Source organism: Orbicella franksi, chromosome 3 (genome assembly GCF_964199315.1).
Source record: "Orbicella franksi chromosome 3, jaOrbFran1.1, whole genome shotgun sequence".
Lineage (NCBI taxonomy): Eukaryota > Metazoa > Cnidaria > Anthozoa > Scleractinia > Merulinidae > Orbicella > Orbicella franksi.
Window position 1 is genome coordinate 2,206,336 of NC_138147.1, and position 18,983 is coordinate 2,225,318.

General features: G+C 39.2%; 1 protein-coding gene across 1 annotated transcript; it reads right to left on the reverse strand.

The window, feature by feature from the left end:
- Positions 1 to 1,146: 1,146 nt before the first annotated feature.
- On the reverse strand, positions 1,147 to 18,710 carry LOC145480602 (cullin-5-like). Its single transcript, XM_081458875.1, has 21 exons — positions 17,336 to 18,710; positions 16,015 to 16,114; positions 15,462 to 15,644; positions 14,434 to 14,575; positions 13,042 to 13,187; positions 12,534 to 12,614; positions 11,697 to 11,790; positions 11,406 to 11,536; positions 10,814 to 10,921; positions 9,801 to 9,865; positions 8,829 to 8,976; positions 8,419 to 8,462; positions 7,833 to 7,920; positions 7,210 to 7,330; positions 6,547 to 6,626; positions 6,056 to 6,148; positions 5,512 to 5,627; positions 4,891 to 4,936; positions 4,339 to 4,457; positions 3,421 to 3,544; positions 1,147 to 2,973 (listed from the first exon to the last, which is right to left on the reverse strand). The coding sequence occupies exons 1-21, from the start codon at positions 17,467 to 17,469 to the stop codon at positions 2,779 to 2,781; spliced, it is 2,358 nt and encodes a 785-aa protein (XP_081315001.1). The 5' UTR covers positions 17,470 to 18,710; the 3' UTR covers positions 1,147 to 2,778.
- Between the last annotated feature and the right edge of the window lie 273 nt (positions 18,711 to 18,983).

Genomic DNA, 18,983 nt, shown 5'->3' on the forward strand with positions numbered 1-18,983 from the left:
ATGGTATTGGGTGTGTTGCTGCCGTGTTGTCGCTGTCGTGCACTCCCTATCATCACCGAAGCGCTTGCCTCGCAGGTTAATATAGAGAATATGATAATTCGGAGAATATCTGTTATTTTATTTAAAATTCCAACGAGTTAAACAAAAGAAATGTTTGTTTCACTGGCAATCACGGTATTTATAGCATACCGAAAAATTCCACATTCGAAGCTGATAATAAAAGGACACAGATGATAATACAACTTAAGTTTACTTATTTCAACGTTTTTATTTAATAAGTGCTTAATATGAAGGCGTTCGATATGAAGGCGTTCGATATTCGTGCCCACCGACGAAGTGCCGTGTGACAACATGACAATACGTGACATCATTCATATCATCGACAACGACAGGACCCTGATAAACGAGTTTGCAAAGATAATAGCAATCAAAAATTCTACATTCTATTAAAGCTGAAAATACAGGACACCGATACTAAATCAACTTCATTTTACTTATTTCAAAGTTTCTATAAATTTGAAACCCGTTTTTCGTGCCAAAGTTTGTGTCGTGACCGAACGATTCCGGCGATGTATCGCGTGATGTTCGTGAGTTTCGTGATAGGACTTGTCAACAGCCAACATAATAATACAACGGAATCCTTACATAGAAGATCTTAATGACCCTTAATGGCAATCAGAAATTTCCACATTCAAAGCTGATAATAACGACTGAAAATAATATTTTCAACCAATAAAACTAAAATGCTAAAACTTGCAACTCCAGTAAGAATCCCGGACAACCTTACCATATCATCTACACAACTGCGAAACAAGTGGTTGAAAAGTGCATTATTAAAATTCCCAGCTGTGAATTTCTGTATTTTCCTGCAGTGTACATCACTCTTTGAAAGTTTGCCACCGAGAAACGTACACCTTATGATTACTGTAATCCACATAACAATGATTACGTTATGACTGAGAAAATTACTTCATTCTGATTGGCAGAGACCAGGCAATCCAAATCAACGAATTTCTCACTCATACAATAAATGAGTAACCGTATGAGAACTCGAGCAATTAAGGGTATACACTTCAAAGTTTTCAATAAATACGAGTTCTGTCTGGAGACGTTGTGTGACATGTAGCCTGTAAAGATGTGTGGTGCGTTACGCCCCTGGTAACGCCACGCGTTTAGTTGTGTATCCCGTGATCCCGTGACGGTATTCAGAGAAGTCCATTTGCTTTTCCGAGACGTAATGCTTTGCATTGGAAGGAGAATACCACACGGTATCCAAACGGAAACGTCACGTGTTACCGTGAAGGAGACCAGAGGTTCCTGTCTCCAGTTATAGTCTTGGGGAAGGACCATCATTTTTTTGAGGGGAGGGGGGATGGTTGAGCAATTTAAAGAAATCCCTGCACAGCAACAAGTGGATCCGTGGGGGGGAAAATCGAGCATCATAATTTTGATTTTTGATGTTAAAACAAACGATATGTTTCATATAAAGGGGGTTTGTTAGTAACCTTGGACGGCTTTAATAACATCGTTCGGTATACCGAGTTTCTATCGCCACGTACACCATTTATTTTCAGTAACTCTGGCACGGTTGAAGAACATTGGTTCGTTAAATGCATAGCCCTGGGCTAGTGGACTTTGCAGTTGGACTGGGGGATTCTGAATTTTACTTGCCGGACGGACAAGTGAAGTTTCTGGGAGAAAATCTTAGAGGAAATTCTAATTATAGAAGTACTGTAAGAAACGAAATTATTGAATAAGTTTAATTTTTTTAATTCAATCGTCTAGCTTGTAAGAATTTTCTTTTCTGAGGGGGTCAGTGAGAATGACTCTCGGGTTAGTACTACATCGTGGTTTCAGCCCGCTCGCTAAAAACGGCAAAACCTCGACATAACTAGGTACCACGCCCTAGGGCCTTGGAAAATAAGTTCCATGTAACGGGGACTCGTTATAAGGCTGTTTTGTTCCATGCATTTTACCGTTAGTAACTTTGGCCGGGACGGAAGAATGTCCCTCATTGCCCGTTATACTTGGACTTTTTTTTATAACGGCGTTCGAAATTCGTTGGAATATTCGCCCCTATGGGATATCGAGGCTACCTTTGAACGATTAAATAAGTCAGTTAAACCTTCGAAAATCGATTCAAACAGCCTTAAATAGCAAAGTTTCAGCCCTTTTTATGGTAGTATGGTGTGACACAACTCCTTCAAGAAAACCAGGAACAAAAACAACATGTCCACGATGGACATTCTAGTACCCAGAGCCTGCATTCCTCTACCAGCGGTTTTTGCATTATAAAATCGACCGCTGGCAAATGCAAGAAGGTTCTGGGCAGGAGATAGGGGAGTTTAAGAAAGCCACGAAGGCAACAGGAACATCGCTAAACAAAAGATTTAATAAGCAGGGCAATGACTGTGCACGTGCGTTATAACTTTTTGTACATTTCTTTGCCGTCCTCTGCAACCCAACAACGTAAAATGACCAAATTCTGCGTTGTCTAAAGAACGTGAACAACGACGGATAAGTTTTTAAATTTCTATTTCAAATTCATCACTACGTTCCAGATTTAGTTTTGTGATAGCTTTGACGGTGATAAACAAAGTAAATGACTTTAGGATACCGCGAGATTCGTAGGTAAAACACACATTCATTTTTCAATCGACGTTATCCTCGGCGTCGCCGTCGTGGTAATTTAAACTCCCTAATATTGATCTGAGAGCAAGACTCAAAGCCGGACGAAGTCAAGAAGCTCTGTATCTCGTTTGAGGCCCAACAGTGTGGTTATACCACGTATAAGAATGTATTAATGTCCTCCTCGTCCCGTCTCAGATACTTGTGGTCTATAAGCCACTCGATCTGTTCCTTGATCATCTTCTTCTGAGGAATGAACATGTTTTTAAGAATTTCCACCAGTTCAGTCTGAAGGGCTGCGTTTGTTATTCGCTTTCTCATCTTCATGATCTTCACAATCGCTTCCTGTAAGACATAAAACGAAACTAATCAATATAACGCAGAATGGCTCTTAAACTGAACAAACGAAGATCGTACCCGTCTGGTAAACCTTCAGGAATCTTCCTCTCCGTTCAAAAAAGGGGAACGTTCGGGAGCACTGCGGAAAGTTGCTGTACGATACAAAGAGAGTATGCCGCGTAACACTCACGTAAAGTGGAAAGAGAAGGAGTAAGCGAGAGCCAGAAACTAACACTGCTTATAAATATCCCTCTGGACAACAAGTATTAAACTTAAGTATAATTTCCAGAAGTGAAAATAAGAATTGGACGCTATATTCACCGCGCTAAAGGGTGAATATGACATTTCCAAAGTTTGGTTACCATGCTCGCCATCTTTGCCATCTTGGCAAGCAAACATGGCGGACAGTTGCTACGATAAAGATGATGAATAACCCGAGCTAATTTTTCCCACCTGTATTCTGAGAATTCTCAGCGCCACAATACCGTCGTTTTCTTCTTGTTTAGCTTTCTCAGTCGAAAGCTGCAACCTCCCAATGAGATTGACTTTACCGCGTTTCTGAACCTTGCTGTTTTTACTAAAATAAAAGAGACATGAAGACGACAACCAATGGTTTATGAAACTTCATACAGTATCATCTATTATTATATGGCTGTGTCTCACAAAGACTGGGAACTACCGAATTCACGAATTTGATTGGTTGAAATCGATATTGAGAGCGGTCTAGATTTTCTCATCTAGACCGGCATCTAGACCGGAAGTGTTTTGAGGTGAAAAAGTTGCCAACGCGAACTAAAATACAAAAATATTGGCTACTTTCTATTAAAAATTTTTATTTATGGAAGTGCCAAAAAGCCTGATGAGAAAAAAAGCACAGAGGACAAGCAAACATTTGCAGCCGTTCGCAAGCAAAATGTCAGCTTGTACGAACCAGTTACATCAGTTAAGTTGTTCTTGTTTGCCATATAATAAACAACTTATTAACCGAGCTTTGTCGGTCTGTATGGAAGAATCTTGACCTCGGTCGTGTGTACAGACCTCGGTCAAGATTCTCCCATACAGACCTCCTGCTCGGTTAGTAAGAGCCAACTAAAGAATTGGTTCATGCTTAGCGTGCGTATATCGAGTTATGGATGCACGCGGGAAGTTTGCATGGAGAGCACGAAAGAAGCGTAAGAGTTACTCGAGGCGATAGCCTCGTAAAAACTGGCTTTCATACTAGTAACTGAATTTCGCATTTGACTTCAGACCCTTCTAAGCAAGCTTAACCATCCATTATTCTTAGTGATGGCAATCTTCTACCTTGCGGAATGCGACTGTCAACTGATTTAAGTAAAAGCTCACCAACGGTTCGTGAACTCATCTACTTACATTACGGCGAATTCTTGATTGACCCAGAACAAAGAGCTATCGGTGAAATCCTTTGGAGACTTCGCTTCAGGTTGACATAAGAGGATTTGCCGCTTGAGCTTAGCGAAGGCAACTAGCGACTGTAAAATATAGAAGATTCCATAATACTTAAAAGAATTCAACAAATCACAGTGAAGTTCTAAAAACTTAGAAAATCAGGTTCACGAACAAATATGTACCAGGAAACGAAGGAGAAAGAAAAATGGGACGTGAATAGTCCAAACGTTAGTAAACAGCATTGACAGCCGAAGTGGCTCATCGATTGATGCAATGGACTTTAAATCGAGCAGTCCTAGTTCGAAGCCTGGCCTGGGTTCTTGGGTAAGATTTTCAAAGTGACTCTCTCCACCCAGGGGTAGAAACGTCCATGGCGACTGGCTAGGAACCCTGCCGGACAAAACTCTGAAGAGGAGGGGAGGAGGTGTGGGAGGACACTTTTGATGGATCGGTATTCTATATGTTCCAAGAGAAGTTGCAAATCAATCACAACTTCGGAGAAACCAGTTAACATACCCATACAGTTCTCCTGAGTTCCGAATCTGGAAGTTCAGAAGCGAGCCTAGAAAATGAAAATGAAGACGTTAGAAGGTATACGTTAATCAGAGGTCTAGACAGCCATATTGTGGCGGCACCGCTGTATATCCATAAATGCTTGAATTAGTCTCGAAAGAACTACCTTGGAAAAACCTAAAAGGCTAACATTAGACTATGCGAGTGTTGTAACATTAGACTATGCGAGTGTTGTAACATTAGACTGTGCGAGTGTTAGTATACAGGAACAAAGGGTTTCACCACTGGTAGAAACTAAGTAACAAAAAGAAATTTTGTCAATGTATAAAATAAGTTTTAAAGCTTTCGAAGATGCTTAAGGGGCTAAAATGATGATTTAAGGCAGAAATTGTTTTATATTTTTGCGGCTTTGTGTCCTGTCTAGTGCTGAAGGGCAAGCCTGACGGCAAACAGCCATGTGATTTGTGGAATGTCAGTCAGTTTTTGACTGTTTACAGGCGTCTTCAGGGTAAGTCCAGTATTCCCACCTTGTTAATTCAGTGACCAGCAGGGCGAATTGTGCGTTTAAACATCGACAAATGGCTCAGAAAAAAATAAATGCTGTCAAGATTTGACTGCGCTGACCTTAAATTTTCAAATGAAATCTTCTCATGCGGTCGCTCATTCCAGGCGAAGAGAACAGCCATTTGAAAAGTAGTTACTTCGAGGTCGAATTTTCCAATTTTGTTGGCGAAGGTTATCTGAAAAAAAGAAAGCAAATTACTCAAACTAAATCAAAAAGTCAAATTTTCCTAGTGTAACTTGTTGACAAGCATTTCTAATAGTTCTTTAGTCTTTTTCTAGTTCGTTGTCGAAGAAACAAGCGATATAACACACGGTTACGAGACTTCGAGGAATCATTCTGCCATACTTAATGTTGCTTTTCGGCTAGCACCGAAGAGTAACCCATTCTTACTGACCAACTAAAAGATAGCGCGAGAACACGAGAGCACTTCCAAACTTTAGAAGTCATCATGACATCAGCACGATGCGTCACGTTGCTAGGCAACTGCAAGCCCAATCAAAAGGGACGGGATTCGACCGTTTCCGACTGGCCGAGAATTAAATCCGTTGATACTGCTTGTACATAGTAATAAAAGGACAACGAAATAAAAAAACAGACACTCACCACTCCATTGGACATTAAATGATGCCACTGCAATTTTCGACCGCTGTGGTTTTTCCGGTAAAACTCTTCCACCTCGGGAATGTAGTCTTCAAGCTGAATTACATAAAAGATTTTTCATGTGATCACTATATCTACAGTCAACTGCAGCAGGCCTAAAGAGAGAGACAGGCAGCTCTAGAGAGAGGCAGGCCTAGACAGCCTGTTCACAGGTTACGGACCAACAAAATGCTCGTATTCTCGAGTTCCTTTTGTAATAAGGACTTAACATCAAACATCAGCTGGAAAAACATCAAACATAATCCAAAAGCTCTACCTGACGGGAAAGCCAGTTCTTTTGTGGATGGTAAGGTAAGAAGAGATGGATCGTTTAAAATTTTCGCTAATTTAAAACTTCGTTGTCCTTAAAAATTATCTCAGTCGGACCTTCAACGAGAGCTAAGTAAGACTAAGACTAAGATAAGTAAGACTAAGATCACTGTCAACTATCTCACCTCAGTGGGAAGCGAAACAGGAATTCTCTCTGAAGCTCTTGACCAAGCACCAGCATTCAAAATCTTAATGTTAACCGAATCTAAAGTGAACAACAATTAAAATAGAAGTAGTCAGGCGCTCATCTGTAAATCAAGCATTAGCATCTGGACTAAGGAGTACCAAAGTCTTAAAGAAAATGGTTCAGTTTATACAATGACAGCTATAAGGAACAATGAACACACCCAGAAACTACTATTGCGCGGCTATAATCGATTCCTTACTTGCAAACGGGGTTCCTGGCACTTATTGCGTTTGTTATCAAATACAACCTAGTTGGGTACCGACGAATTCAATGCTGGGGGTAACCCTGCGATGGACTAGCATCCCATCCAGGGGGGAGTAGAAATACTCCTAGTCGCTCCATGCTACAGAAAAAGAGATAGGCACCGGTCTGATGGGCCACTTGGCTCGTATGAAGATTTAACCTTTCCTTCAGCTTTACAACCTTGCTGGTTTTGAAATCAAGCTAAATATGTACCTAGGTCCTTCTTCACGATGGACAGATATCAATCAATGCCCTTACTCTGCCTTACAGCCATATTCACGCTCTCTAAGCTATCCATTGTGGCCAAGAACGCTTCATCGCAGTTCACAATGAAGCTTGTTCAAGGCAAACAAAGTACCTGCAATGTCGCCCTTGTTTTTGTATTCTTTCTTGAAGCCCTGGTTCAGATCGTTGCTAACTTTGATGTCCTGGAACATACGGGCTAGTTTGTTGATATAATCCGCGGGCATTCCTACATCCTGTTCGAAAAGAAAACTTGACTAACATATTTTTTCTCTTTGCAATACCAATACAGTTGCACACATACAGGTAAAGAGAATAACGAAAATAATCAGATAGGACATATCGTCTTGAAGAACCGCTGAATACTCAGAAGTAATGGAGTCACGGTATTTTGGGTTATTTTGGCCATGTACAAAATTACTTTAAAATTGAAGAAAACCTGAAAATAATATTTTACTAAGATAGAAAAACACCAAAGAGATAATAATAAACCATGAAGGAACAAGGATGGTTAAGGATGGAGAAGATTAACACGGATTACAAACGCCGAAATGTAACAATTTACATTAAACTTTTCAAGATGTGCAAATCATGACGTAGCGTCTTAAAGTTTCCTTCTCCATCAGGAAGCAGTATCTAATTCGTTCAGGTAGACCTAGACAATTTGTTTCTAAAGCAGGGTGAAATAATATACAGAATGAAAGAAACTTGGTGTTGTGATGTGCATATTGGACTTACCCTGAGCCACTCCACCATGTTCTCTTCCATTTCACTGTCCGCTGATGTGTCAAGGATCAGCCGTCTTGTCAAGTGGGCCTTGTGGTACCTTGAAACATTCAATTGAGAAACGAAATTTGGAGTTTATTTTCTATCTTTACTTTTCTTTTTGTTTCTCAGTATATAGTTTAATTCTTCTGCAGCAGCAGCATCAACTTTGTTCCCTTTTCCCTCTGCATTTGTAAACACGCTTGCAACCTGCGAGGAGACGAGAGGGTGGAGAGCTGGGAAGTCTTTTTTTTTTTTTAAAAAAAGCTTTTTATAGCCACATCAGTCATCAGTATCGCGGAATCCTCTAGGGTCCTGTAAATTTCACGCTTCTCTCGAGGAGAGCAAGATTTGACAAGTTTAAAAACCGACGTTCCGGCATGAGAATCATACAGTGCAATCCTTTTGTAATGTTTTGAAGCCTTCAGTTTAAGGAGGAAACTGTACCTGCCAACAGAAGCTGTAAATGTACTACCGTACTGTAACTCAGCTGTGAGTCAAGACATGGCAACAATGTTACACATAAAAATGCCCCACAAGGGATATTAAACTCACGTACCTCATAAAAACATCTTTGTTGATGACGTATTTTAAAACCAACAACTGTAAAGGACACAAACTGGGATTAGAACAAATCCTACAAACTAAGCAATGAATCGAAGACCCTGCAGTCAATGCACATACCGTAAAAATTCAGCTTATAAGGCAATCAGGGCAACTGCTGATTATATGATATCTTGTCGGCAACTGACAGTAGGGTACTGATTAGGGATGACGTGCTTAATTTTACTCATTTACCTTGACACCCCCAAAGTAAACTACAATCCGTGAACGTGGCTTATAAATCTGTCCCGCACTAGTCTGACTAACAAAACAAATCGTTCTAGATAACCAAACTGCTATAACTCAGCGAAACTTTGTTTCACCAGAGTTTCACCAGTCCTTATCACAACACAGAAAGAGACTCACAACATCTTTGAGCTTTGCTTGAATTTCATCAGATGTCAGCTTTTTGCTGTACGGAGTTTTCCTTAGCAGCATATCACAGAAATTGGCCAGCAATTCTGGACAACGAGACTCAGGCTGAGTTTTGACATTCAAACCACCACTGCCACCCCTGATAAAAAAAAAGAAAACAGAACGGTGCTTTTAGGCCTACTTAAATGCTTGAAAAATGATAATTGATAAACAAAATCTTCAGTCGAGCTATGTTTAATCGGCCCACATGCACCGTTGGTTCCGTATTTAAGGGACATGTGGAATGCTAGTCCATCACAGGTTAGTGCCCAGCTCTTCATCAGGTTCTTCAAATAGTTCAGTACCTAACTGGCCATTTTCGAGTTACCTTGTGCCTCTGTTTCAAAACCTTTCATATGAAAATGAGTTTAATTTGCATGAAAATGAACTTGCAGGCGGAAAACATTTTCGTATGGTTTCGCAAAGACTCGTTTTGACACAGAGGCAAAAGGCAACTTAGGCCCTGTCCACAATAGGCCGGAAAAATTTGAAAACGGCGTTTCCGCTCTGAAAACGTATCACATGTTTTCGGTCCACACTACGCCAGAGAAATTTGAAAACGCAGCAATCACCGGTCATTTCGGGTCTGTGTTAGAGGTAATCTCGGGCAGGGAAATCACTTGATTACAGTGATGTCATGGTTTTCGAAAAGCTCCGTTTTCAAAATGTTTTCCGTCCACACGAAAACGAAAAGCCGGCGTTTTCAAATTCCTCCGGTTTGAAGAGCGTTTTCGAAAAGCTCCGTTTTCGTGACGGATTATTGTGAACGGTAGGCCTAACCGTAGAAATAGAGCTGCGTTTTCAAATTTCTCCGACTTATTGTGGACGGGACCTTAGAAATGGCCTGTCATACTCCTGGAGGGAGGTCTTATGATCGATGGGCCAAGCCAAAGAAAAACAAAAAACAACAACGAACAGGCTTACGCTTTGTTTTTGTTTGGAAGTTCCAACTTGAAAATTGTACTATCATTCACAACTGTCTTGAATGCCTGCCATTCAAAAGAAAATAAACAAAACAACGTTATTATGTAAGCATGAATATGATTCAAAAAGGAAACGAACTCAGACTAATTTATGCGAATTACTCTCTATAGTCAAAATTTTAACGCTTCATTTCATTTTTATCCGTCGAGGACAGAAGATTGGCTGTCGAAAGCTCACATTTTTAATAATTTTTACCAGAGAATCCTTTATTCAATTTTATTAGAAACAGACTTCATTCGTCAAGAGATACATTTACTGAAAGTCCCTAAAGTTGGCTGTTATTCGTAAAAGACAATGTCACCCGTTACAAAAACGGTTTTATTCGCTAGTTAACTTTCTGAAAACTGATAAATGTTCCTTGGCACGTGAAATGAGAATGAAGAAGGACAAGTATGTTTTTCTGTTGTTTTTATTATCGTTGTTGCCAGTGCTGGGTATTTTTTAGGTTACAGAACATAATTTTTCACGTTGTTATTGCAAGATAACTGTGCTTTACAGTTCAAATAAACCTTGTTGTTGTTGTTGTTGTTGTTGTCTTAAGTATGAAGATTCGCTTGTTTACGTAATCCTGCTACGAACTGAACATTAAAGGAGTCTGTCACTCGACGGAATCTCCGTTTTTAAATCACTGACCACTTCAATCTCGAAACTTTACTTTAGTAATTTTTGCGATATGTCAGATCCATGTTTTAGTATATTAGTTGCATTATATTACATCCAAAAGCCGTTTACGTCTTATCAATAAACGAGATGCCCCCTTCTATACGTATGGTCTTCTTACTTGTACTAAGTTAAAAATTATTTTGTTTTCGTTTAACAACAGAGTAATTGGACAACAAATACATTTTGATGGGAATAATAAAGAAATATTTATAACGTTATAAGAACCAAGCACAAATATGACGACAAGCCACTGGCCCCTTTATGTCAACAAAGATTTCTACTAAACAAACCTTATCTCTTGCTGTGAGGAATCGTGGGTCATCATTGAAAGCTTCCTTGACAAGTTTACTAAATCTGTTGAACAGGGTAAGTAACTCCTCTACATATTTCTCAGAATCCTGCAAACACAATTTAAGTAAACTTGCGTTACTCCGAGCAGCTGCAAATACATGTACGTAGGATTCCATGACATGAGAGTAGAAATTTTATTGATATTTAACGATCCTACAAAATGAAGTCAGTCAGACCAAAACAGTTGCAATACCATACAAGTATGCCAAAGTGATTCCCTTCTCTTTAAGCTTGGAAGCAACAGGAGAACAAGGGAATCTTTACTTTGCAACTCACAAGGCATAGTTACAACAAAGTGATTGAATTAAAACAACGTGAGATCAACAGGTCAATTTCGATATATTAAAATTCTAACTTGGCTCCGAGGCTTGGGGGAATAAAACAAAAGAAATAACATGGAGTATGACTGTGGGAAGAAGAATTAATTTCTTTTGTTTTATTCCCCCTAAGCCTGATAGCAAAATCAGAATTTAACAAATCAAAAATTGCCTATGCATCTGTGCAACAGAACTAGTAAATAAGTGAACTTACAGATGTAATAGTATCAGCAGATGCCTTCATGTCGTCAAGTCCTGTGGTGACGATATAAGATTCTAAATTGGCTATCATGGGATCCACTCCGCCTCGCACACGATCCATCAACTGGAACATTAGCAGTAGCTCTGATGGAAGGGAAAATCCTTCAATCAACATTTGAATTAAAAATACCATGCGTGAATTTATGCTGTACATGAAATGGTTATCACTGTATTTATTGGCACTACAACAATTCTTATTACAAATAAACAAATTACCGTTACTGTTTAAACCCAACATACTCACTCTCAGTTTCATTAGCAGCAATCATTCCTGGGCATTCAGCCAATATGGTCTCTTTGAAACTTCCCACCAGGACATTTACACAACGATCTGTGAGCTATAAAAGCAGGGCACTTATCAGGTACATAAATATTCAATTTATCTGTTAAACAACATTTTGTAAGTTAGTTCTCTGTAGATTCTAGAAACTGGCTAGGAAACAGATAAAATACTATGCATTGAGTAACTCGTGTGCCCCCTAGGTCTCCCTTTCAGGGATCTCATCTTGAACACAGCGAGACTACTGAAATACTGGGCAGCCCATACAAGTACATGTACCTATCAGTGAGGGGTACACAAGAGTCATGGGAGTCACATAAACATCTGTGGACCGAGATAATATCACTACACAAGACCCAGGTGTACCCAGCATGCACAGAAGGAATTGATATTCATATTCTTTGACCAAATAAGTAAAAAAAAAGAAGGTACAGCTGTAGACACTAATAATAATAATATATACATTAAAATCTTGTAACCCTCAAATTCACTTGACTTTATTTGTAACCTCTAAAAGAAAGAAACAGGTAAGTTAACAAGCTTCTGCTTCAAAGCTTTGGTCTCATTAATCACGTCATAACCTGGTTGGATGGAAATCTACTTGTATAGCAGTGAATGGTACTCCCCAACCCACCCCACTTCCTTCTGCTGTCATCCCCTCCCCCAGTATGATTAGAGAGGTTACAGCATGCAGGCAGCAGTCCATAACTGATGGATTTCCATATATTATGCAGAGTTCAATGGCCTAACAACAGTGTCAGTGATAATTACTCAGTTTAAATAGCTCCTTTAGAAACTTACCACTGAAACTGAGTCACAGCCTTTCCTTGTTTCAAGGTACCGAACAGCTCGCTGTTCCTCCTCTTTTAACTTCATTTCAGCCTGCAGTGTGGTAAAACATAATTAACAATAGCCAGGTACATATAAACAGTGTATAGCATTTTAAATTATCAAGAGTTGTAAACATTAGATTTCTCTTTAGAACATTTATTCTGTGTCAAGCAGACAGCTAAGGAGTATTAAAAATTTCATCAACTACTGGAGATATTGTTCAGAAATTCTCAGGACTAAGAAAAAAAAATGTCACTGCACACAAGAAGTGAAGAGAATTTACTTTAAGATAAAAATAGACTGAAACAAGGTAATGGCAGTTTTGAAAGGTCAAGATGAAAAACAGTCAATAGTATAAATTCAGGCTACATTCTTCAAGATGTGCCATACAAGACCTTCCCCCTTTAACACCTTAAGTAAACTCAGATTATGAACTGCTACATTATAAACAGCAAAAGTATCTGTCAACAATCCTCACATATTTCATGTAATTTTGCACTCCATTCTCTTGCAGGTATGCAGCAGCCTGTGTTTTGTAGAACTCCTCTGTAGCTTCAAGGTAAGCCTTTTCAAAGTTCTCTCTGTATATCTTGAGCTTGTCCAAAATTTCTGAACTAAGGTTAACTGAAAAGATGGTCGTGTCAGAACTATATTGAACACATTTAGCATGTTTTATTTATGGCAGGCCGATCCTTTATAGGTGGGCACACTTTGGCATAAAAGAGTGAAGACTAAGTAACTGTTGTAATAAGTATTGTTATTTCACTGATAGGTTAAGATAAAGTGTCAATAGGGCTAAACTGGCCAATGTTGCCAGTCAGCAGAGTTTATCCCAGTTTCTGTAGCACGATGCAACTGGGAGAGTTGCCACTCCAACTGGATCATTTTTTTCAGGTTGTCCTTCACAGTTTGCTGGTACCGATTTATATTAAATAGTCACTTGATTTTACCAATATACACACTTGAGTAGACAAGGGCACTGTAAAGGTAATAACACAAAGCAATAACCCCAGCCAGGACTCGAACCCGGACAACTTGATCCAGGGTCCAGCACACTGGCCACCACAGGTCTCCTACAGTACAGCCATAACCAGTGGATCACCTGGCTTCAATCAAATAAAAAAAGAGCACTTGTCATACTGTATTTAAGAAATAGAAAACATGTACCATGTTTCTATCGAGTCTAGTATAAATCTACTAGCGTTCTCTCACAAATGGCATCCTCTGATTGGCTACGCTACACACTATCTATTCTGTTGTAAATAGTGAGTAGCATAGCAGTACGCGCTTGTTAACAAAGTGATGGCCGCTTCTTTGCGTTTTTGAGGCGTCTGTGAAGAGGATTTAGATAAAGTTTTGAAAGACTAGTAGCTTTATACTAAAACAATTAGATTATTCGCTCTCGATTTCTACACATGATAGTTGACTCAGGCTGCGCCTTCATCAACCATCACACGATAGAAATCTCGAGCTCATAACCTAATTGTTTAATAGAAACACAAGTGCAAGTTTGGGAGAACAAGAAATGCTGTGGAAACATGAGTCAATACACGAGTGTTTCCACAACTTTTTCAAGTTCTCCCAAACTTGCACTCATGTCTCTATAACATGATAGAAACACGGAGAACATGTTTTATCGCAATAATAAAAAGAAAACAACTTGTTTATTTTGATCATCAAAATGTAAATTCACTTTGCTACACCATCATTACGCCAACAACTTGTCACTGCTAGTTCTGTGTTTCTAGTAAGTTAAAGAAACACAAATTTGAACCAATCAGTTCGCATATTTTCTTTGGGATATTTTCTAAAATTATTTCATTACCATGTCCATCAGAAGATTTTGTTAAGATGAAATAATTGTCATTACCATATGATTCTCTGACACCAATAACCAGTTGGGAATCAAAAGCTTCTCCATTTCTCTCTGCATGAACCAACTTCATGGCACTTGACTGCAATCTTGATTTGATTGCACAGAATATACCATCATTCCAACTGTCAAGCATTAACTACAAAAGAAAGATTAAGAAAAATTCATGATCAAATGCAAGATCAAAAAGATGCAATACAATGACACACTTGTTTCTACAGCAATCCACAACCAATCTAAAACCAATTTCTCACCTATAGCTGAAACATTTGAGCTATTACAGCCTAAGCAAAAACATTTTCAAAAATATGCAAACTTGCACCAATGAAAGAAGAGTAAAAAAGTTCATGTAGATGATGGTGCAGCTCTGCCCCGATGCTCCAAATTACAAGCAAAAAGTGCTGGCAGCCATATTACTTGTCTTCAGAAATCTCCGAAATGTCCTTGGGAATCCATTGTCGTCTCTGGAATTCAGAGCTGGCAGGGGCTGTTTTCAAGAATTCTCATACTCCTGGCATAAAAATCACATGTCTGTTGGCAGGTGTAAGATTTCCATAAATTCATATGGGTTATTAACCAAGTGTGTGGTCAAGACGACTGGATATTGGCCAACATCTGTTTTGCCTGTTCCTGGACCGAGACAGAGTTGAGCTCCATCAACACGCCAAAAAATAGAACAAGGTCAATATCCAGCCATCTAGACCCAATGAGCTTGGTCAATAAAGGATTTATCACATGGAAGAAGAACACATCTATTTTCCTCCGGGACACAGCGGGTAATCAACTGAAAAGGTATATCGTAAGGTTCCATAAAAAAGTTGCAATTTTATCAATACATGTAAATGTAAATTGTGAAAAATAAAGTATGTTGTTGTTGTTGGTAATCCCGAATGGGCAAGAAATATAGGGCCATCTTACCCGCTTGGGTAGCCAATCATCAGATTCGGTTCATCTTGCCCACCCACAGAGCTAGCCATATAATAAATTAAACCTCTAATTCTATAGGCAGCCACTGTGCTACACACCTTCTGAACAGTAACACCATCCGTCAGAGGCCTTTTGCTGGCTCCTCCACCAGCTTTGCCTTGTAAGTTGGACTCCAAAGTGCCAAAAGGCTTGGGGAGATAGTTACACTGAGTAAAAAACTTGGACCACTCACTGATGTAGGCACGCAACAATGTGGAATCATCTTCGTGTTTCAAAACACGCTGCAAGTAGAATTTGAGCATTCCTCAAAGTCCAGAAACTGTCATGGCTTGTTTCAAATATTTTTTTACATCTCAAAGCAACCACAATATCATGCTGAGTTATACTGATACATGTAGATAGATTCATAATTAATTAAAACAAAGGGAACGACAAAATTACTACCTGAATTCTCATTGTAATTAGTGACTGTAATGCATTCCTTTTTAAATGAGTCAGTTCTGGGAATTTCATGTTTACATCAAACAGTTACATTCCTTTGTTCAAAGTCCAATGCCCATGGCAAACTGAATTTACAGTTAAGCTGTTAACTTACCACAGGATCACTGAGCTTAACGTTTACCTAAACACTAAACATGCTAATCACCCCACCTCTTGCACTTGTTTAATAAAGTTAGTAACTTCATCTTTCAAAGCCTTGTGTACTTTTTGTGATCCTTTTTCATCCCAGTTACAGACTTTATGGACGTCCCTACATTGCAAATAGAATTAAAATGTCAAATAAACTGACAGAAAGACATGTACAGTACATTCTACACTGGGCTTGAAAAAAGTGCCATCTGAACATCTGAGACAAGTAGATTTTCCTGCTGAGCAAGTAACTTTTCATTCTCACTCTCCCGATGGTCAAGAGCTTGGTAAAGGCGTCTCCCAACTAAATCAAAAAAAGGAAAATAAGACTCGCAGGGGTTTCATTAAGGACTGGGCACCAAGCAAATTGACCAGCTGTGATAATGATTTTGCCCACCTGGTTTGACCATCTCTGGAAAAGATTTTCTTATAATAAAGTTCACTTTAAGAGTGGAGTGTTTAATTATTGATAAGAGGATTCGTGAATTTTAGCTCCTCAATATTTTTTCCTCCTTCCAGCCTTACAGGAAATTTTTTTCACACCTACACAATATTGTTTCCTCTTTCAACTATTTTGTTCCACAATCTTTTTTTTCTAATCGTATGAATCTGAATAATATTTTTAGGGAAATTTGTACAATTCCCCACCGTTTCAATATTCTGATTTTAATGATTCACCCCATGAGCCTTTAGTTGGTTTTCCCTAGGTATTATTCATTAACTGCAGGCTACTGAAGTATATCCTAGCAGCACAGCTTTGTTTCAGGACCATAATAATGATATCGCAACATTATATCTGAAGCATATTAACTGCATTAAACCTATGACCTTTACTGCTCAACTGCGACTTTATAGCTCGATGAATTTGCAGTTTGTTTGTTGTATATGCTTATTTGAGAATCGGTTAATTACATGACCTAATCAAATAACTCTTTAAGGCAAAGAAAACAAATAAAAGCATGTGAGTTGTAAATGTCATTATAGACACATCCCATAACAACAAATTAAAGTAGACTTAAAATGTACAACAACTGCATTATATAGCGTCACAGGGCTCAGAGGCTTAGATTATTTTTTTTAAACTTACAGCCGAACATTGTCAACAGTGAAGGTTCCAAACCATTCTTAACCTCCAAGTAATTTTCATATACCCATTGTTAAGATAACTTAACTTACAATCCGTCTAATACTCAGACGTCAGTCCGATGGAATAATCTTATAAACCGATCCTGTCTTAATGTAATATGCAATCTAATTGTCATACAGTGACAACATTAAATTCTTATTATGAAGATCGATCACGCATACATCGATCACAAGCCACCAAACCATTACTACTTACCAAAAAAGATTCTGCCATTCTTGAGTGGTGACGGCTTGTTGCTTTAAAAGTTTGTTTACTGTAGGTTTGAGCTCATGCCATTTATCCTCAAACTGCACTCCAGGTTTTTTGGAATTCAACAGTAAAGAGGACATTTTACCGACATCTTTCTTTCCACTTTTTCGTGACAGATTTACATACGTTTCGAAAGCTTACCGCTGATCAGTGTGTCTTACGTTGCAGGGTAAAACCAAAGGGCTGGAAGGGGCTTGGGAGGAGTATCGGAGAGGATGAGGAAAAAGTTTTCGTACTGATACTTTCGAATTATAAGGGTACAAACAGGCACAAAGAATAAAGGGAAGGCTTTATTGGCGATCGGAAGCGGCAGTCCAGTTGGCGCTTTGGTTTCCAATATCTCTGATGAACCAGAAAAAAGCGGCGCCTGAGAACTGGCGGCGCGCGTCTAGACAGTTTCAAATGAGTTTTTTACCTTTTTTTTTTTCTTTTTCCAGATCGGAGAAAGATACCCCCGACCCCCGTATGAGAATTGACCTGTGGCTCACAATAATACAGCACCACCGGTGCTCACTTTTGGGCCTTCTAATCCCAAAATTCGTAGCAATTCGTTAATTTGGGCGCAGCGAAAGGGGACGCAGCGCAAAAACCCAACAGCGATAAAAGGAGAGAGAGGCATGCGGAGAGCGAGCATTCTCTCACCCAGTCCTGCGCCGCGCTTTTCCCCTATTTTTTTCGCCTCGTCGTTTTTTGAGCCCACAAAATTTGTTCCTACTAGCTTCTGCGTGGTTTTCGTTCCGTATCCGTAAATCTGTGGTCGTCATACATAGGGATACTTTGTAAAGATGATCTCTCGAAATTTGATGTCCCAGGGTCCTGGCTTCCTAATATCGATATCAGCTCGATATCTCAAAAAAGGCAAATTACGCCCCCGAACCAAAAACGAGGAACTCTTGCCAATACCGACTTGATTTCCGGTCATTTCAGCTTCATGCTGATTGGCTGACAATCGAAAAAGAACACTCTGGGCGTAATCAAAAAATCACTCCTGACCAGAGTTGTACGGGTCCGCAAATGATCCCAGGACCGCAAATGATCCCGGACCGCAAATGATCCCCAAATTGAACCGCAAATGATCCCGGACCGGAAATGATCCCCATATTGGACCGCAAATGATCCCGATCCAAAAATAACGAATGGCATGGATTTATATCAGAGGAAGGTGAGAACATGTACAAAAATAATGAACTAAAAAACATATTTTATCATTTTGCAAAAAAACTTTCCACAATTGCTGTTTTGTTCTTCGAAGGGTACAGATCGTTTTCACTATCACGCAATAACAGAAATAATAAATCGAAAACCAACCAATGGAAAAAGCTAAGAAGTTGTGATGTACGCTATAGAAGATAACTAAATAAGACACTTCTTCAAGTTTTAGGCCTGTGCGTTTCCCCAAACGTCAGATATTCGTCGTAAATGTTTCTCAGAAATTTACAGAGTCCAGTAAGAAAACGCCATGTTGGTGTACATCAGTGGTACACCAATATGGCGGCCGGAATATAGTGTAAACATCTGGAACTTACTTTGGCTTTCTAGGCGACTGACTATCAGTACTAAACAAACAAGCATTTACATAAGCACTTTTTCTAAT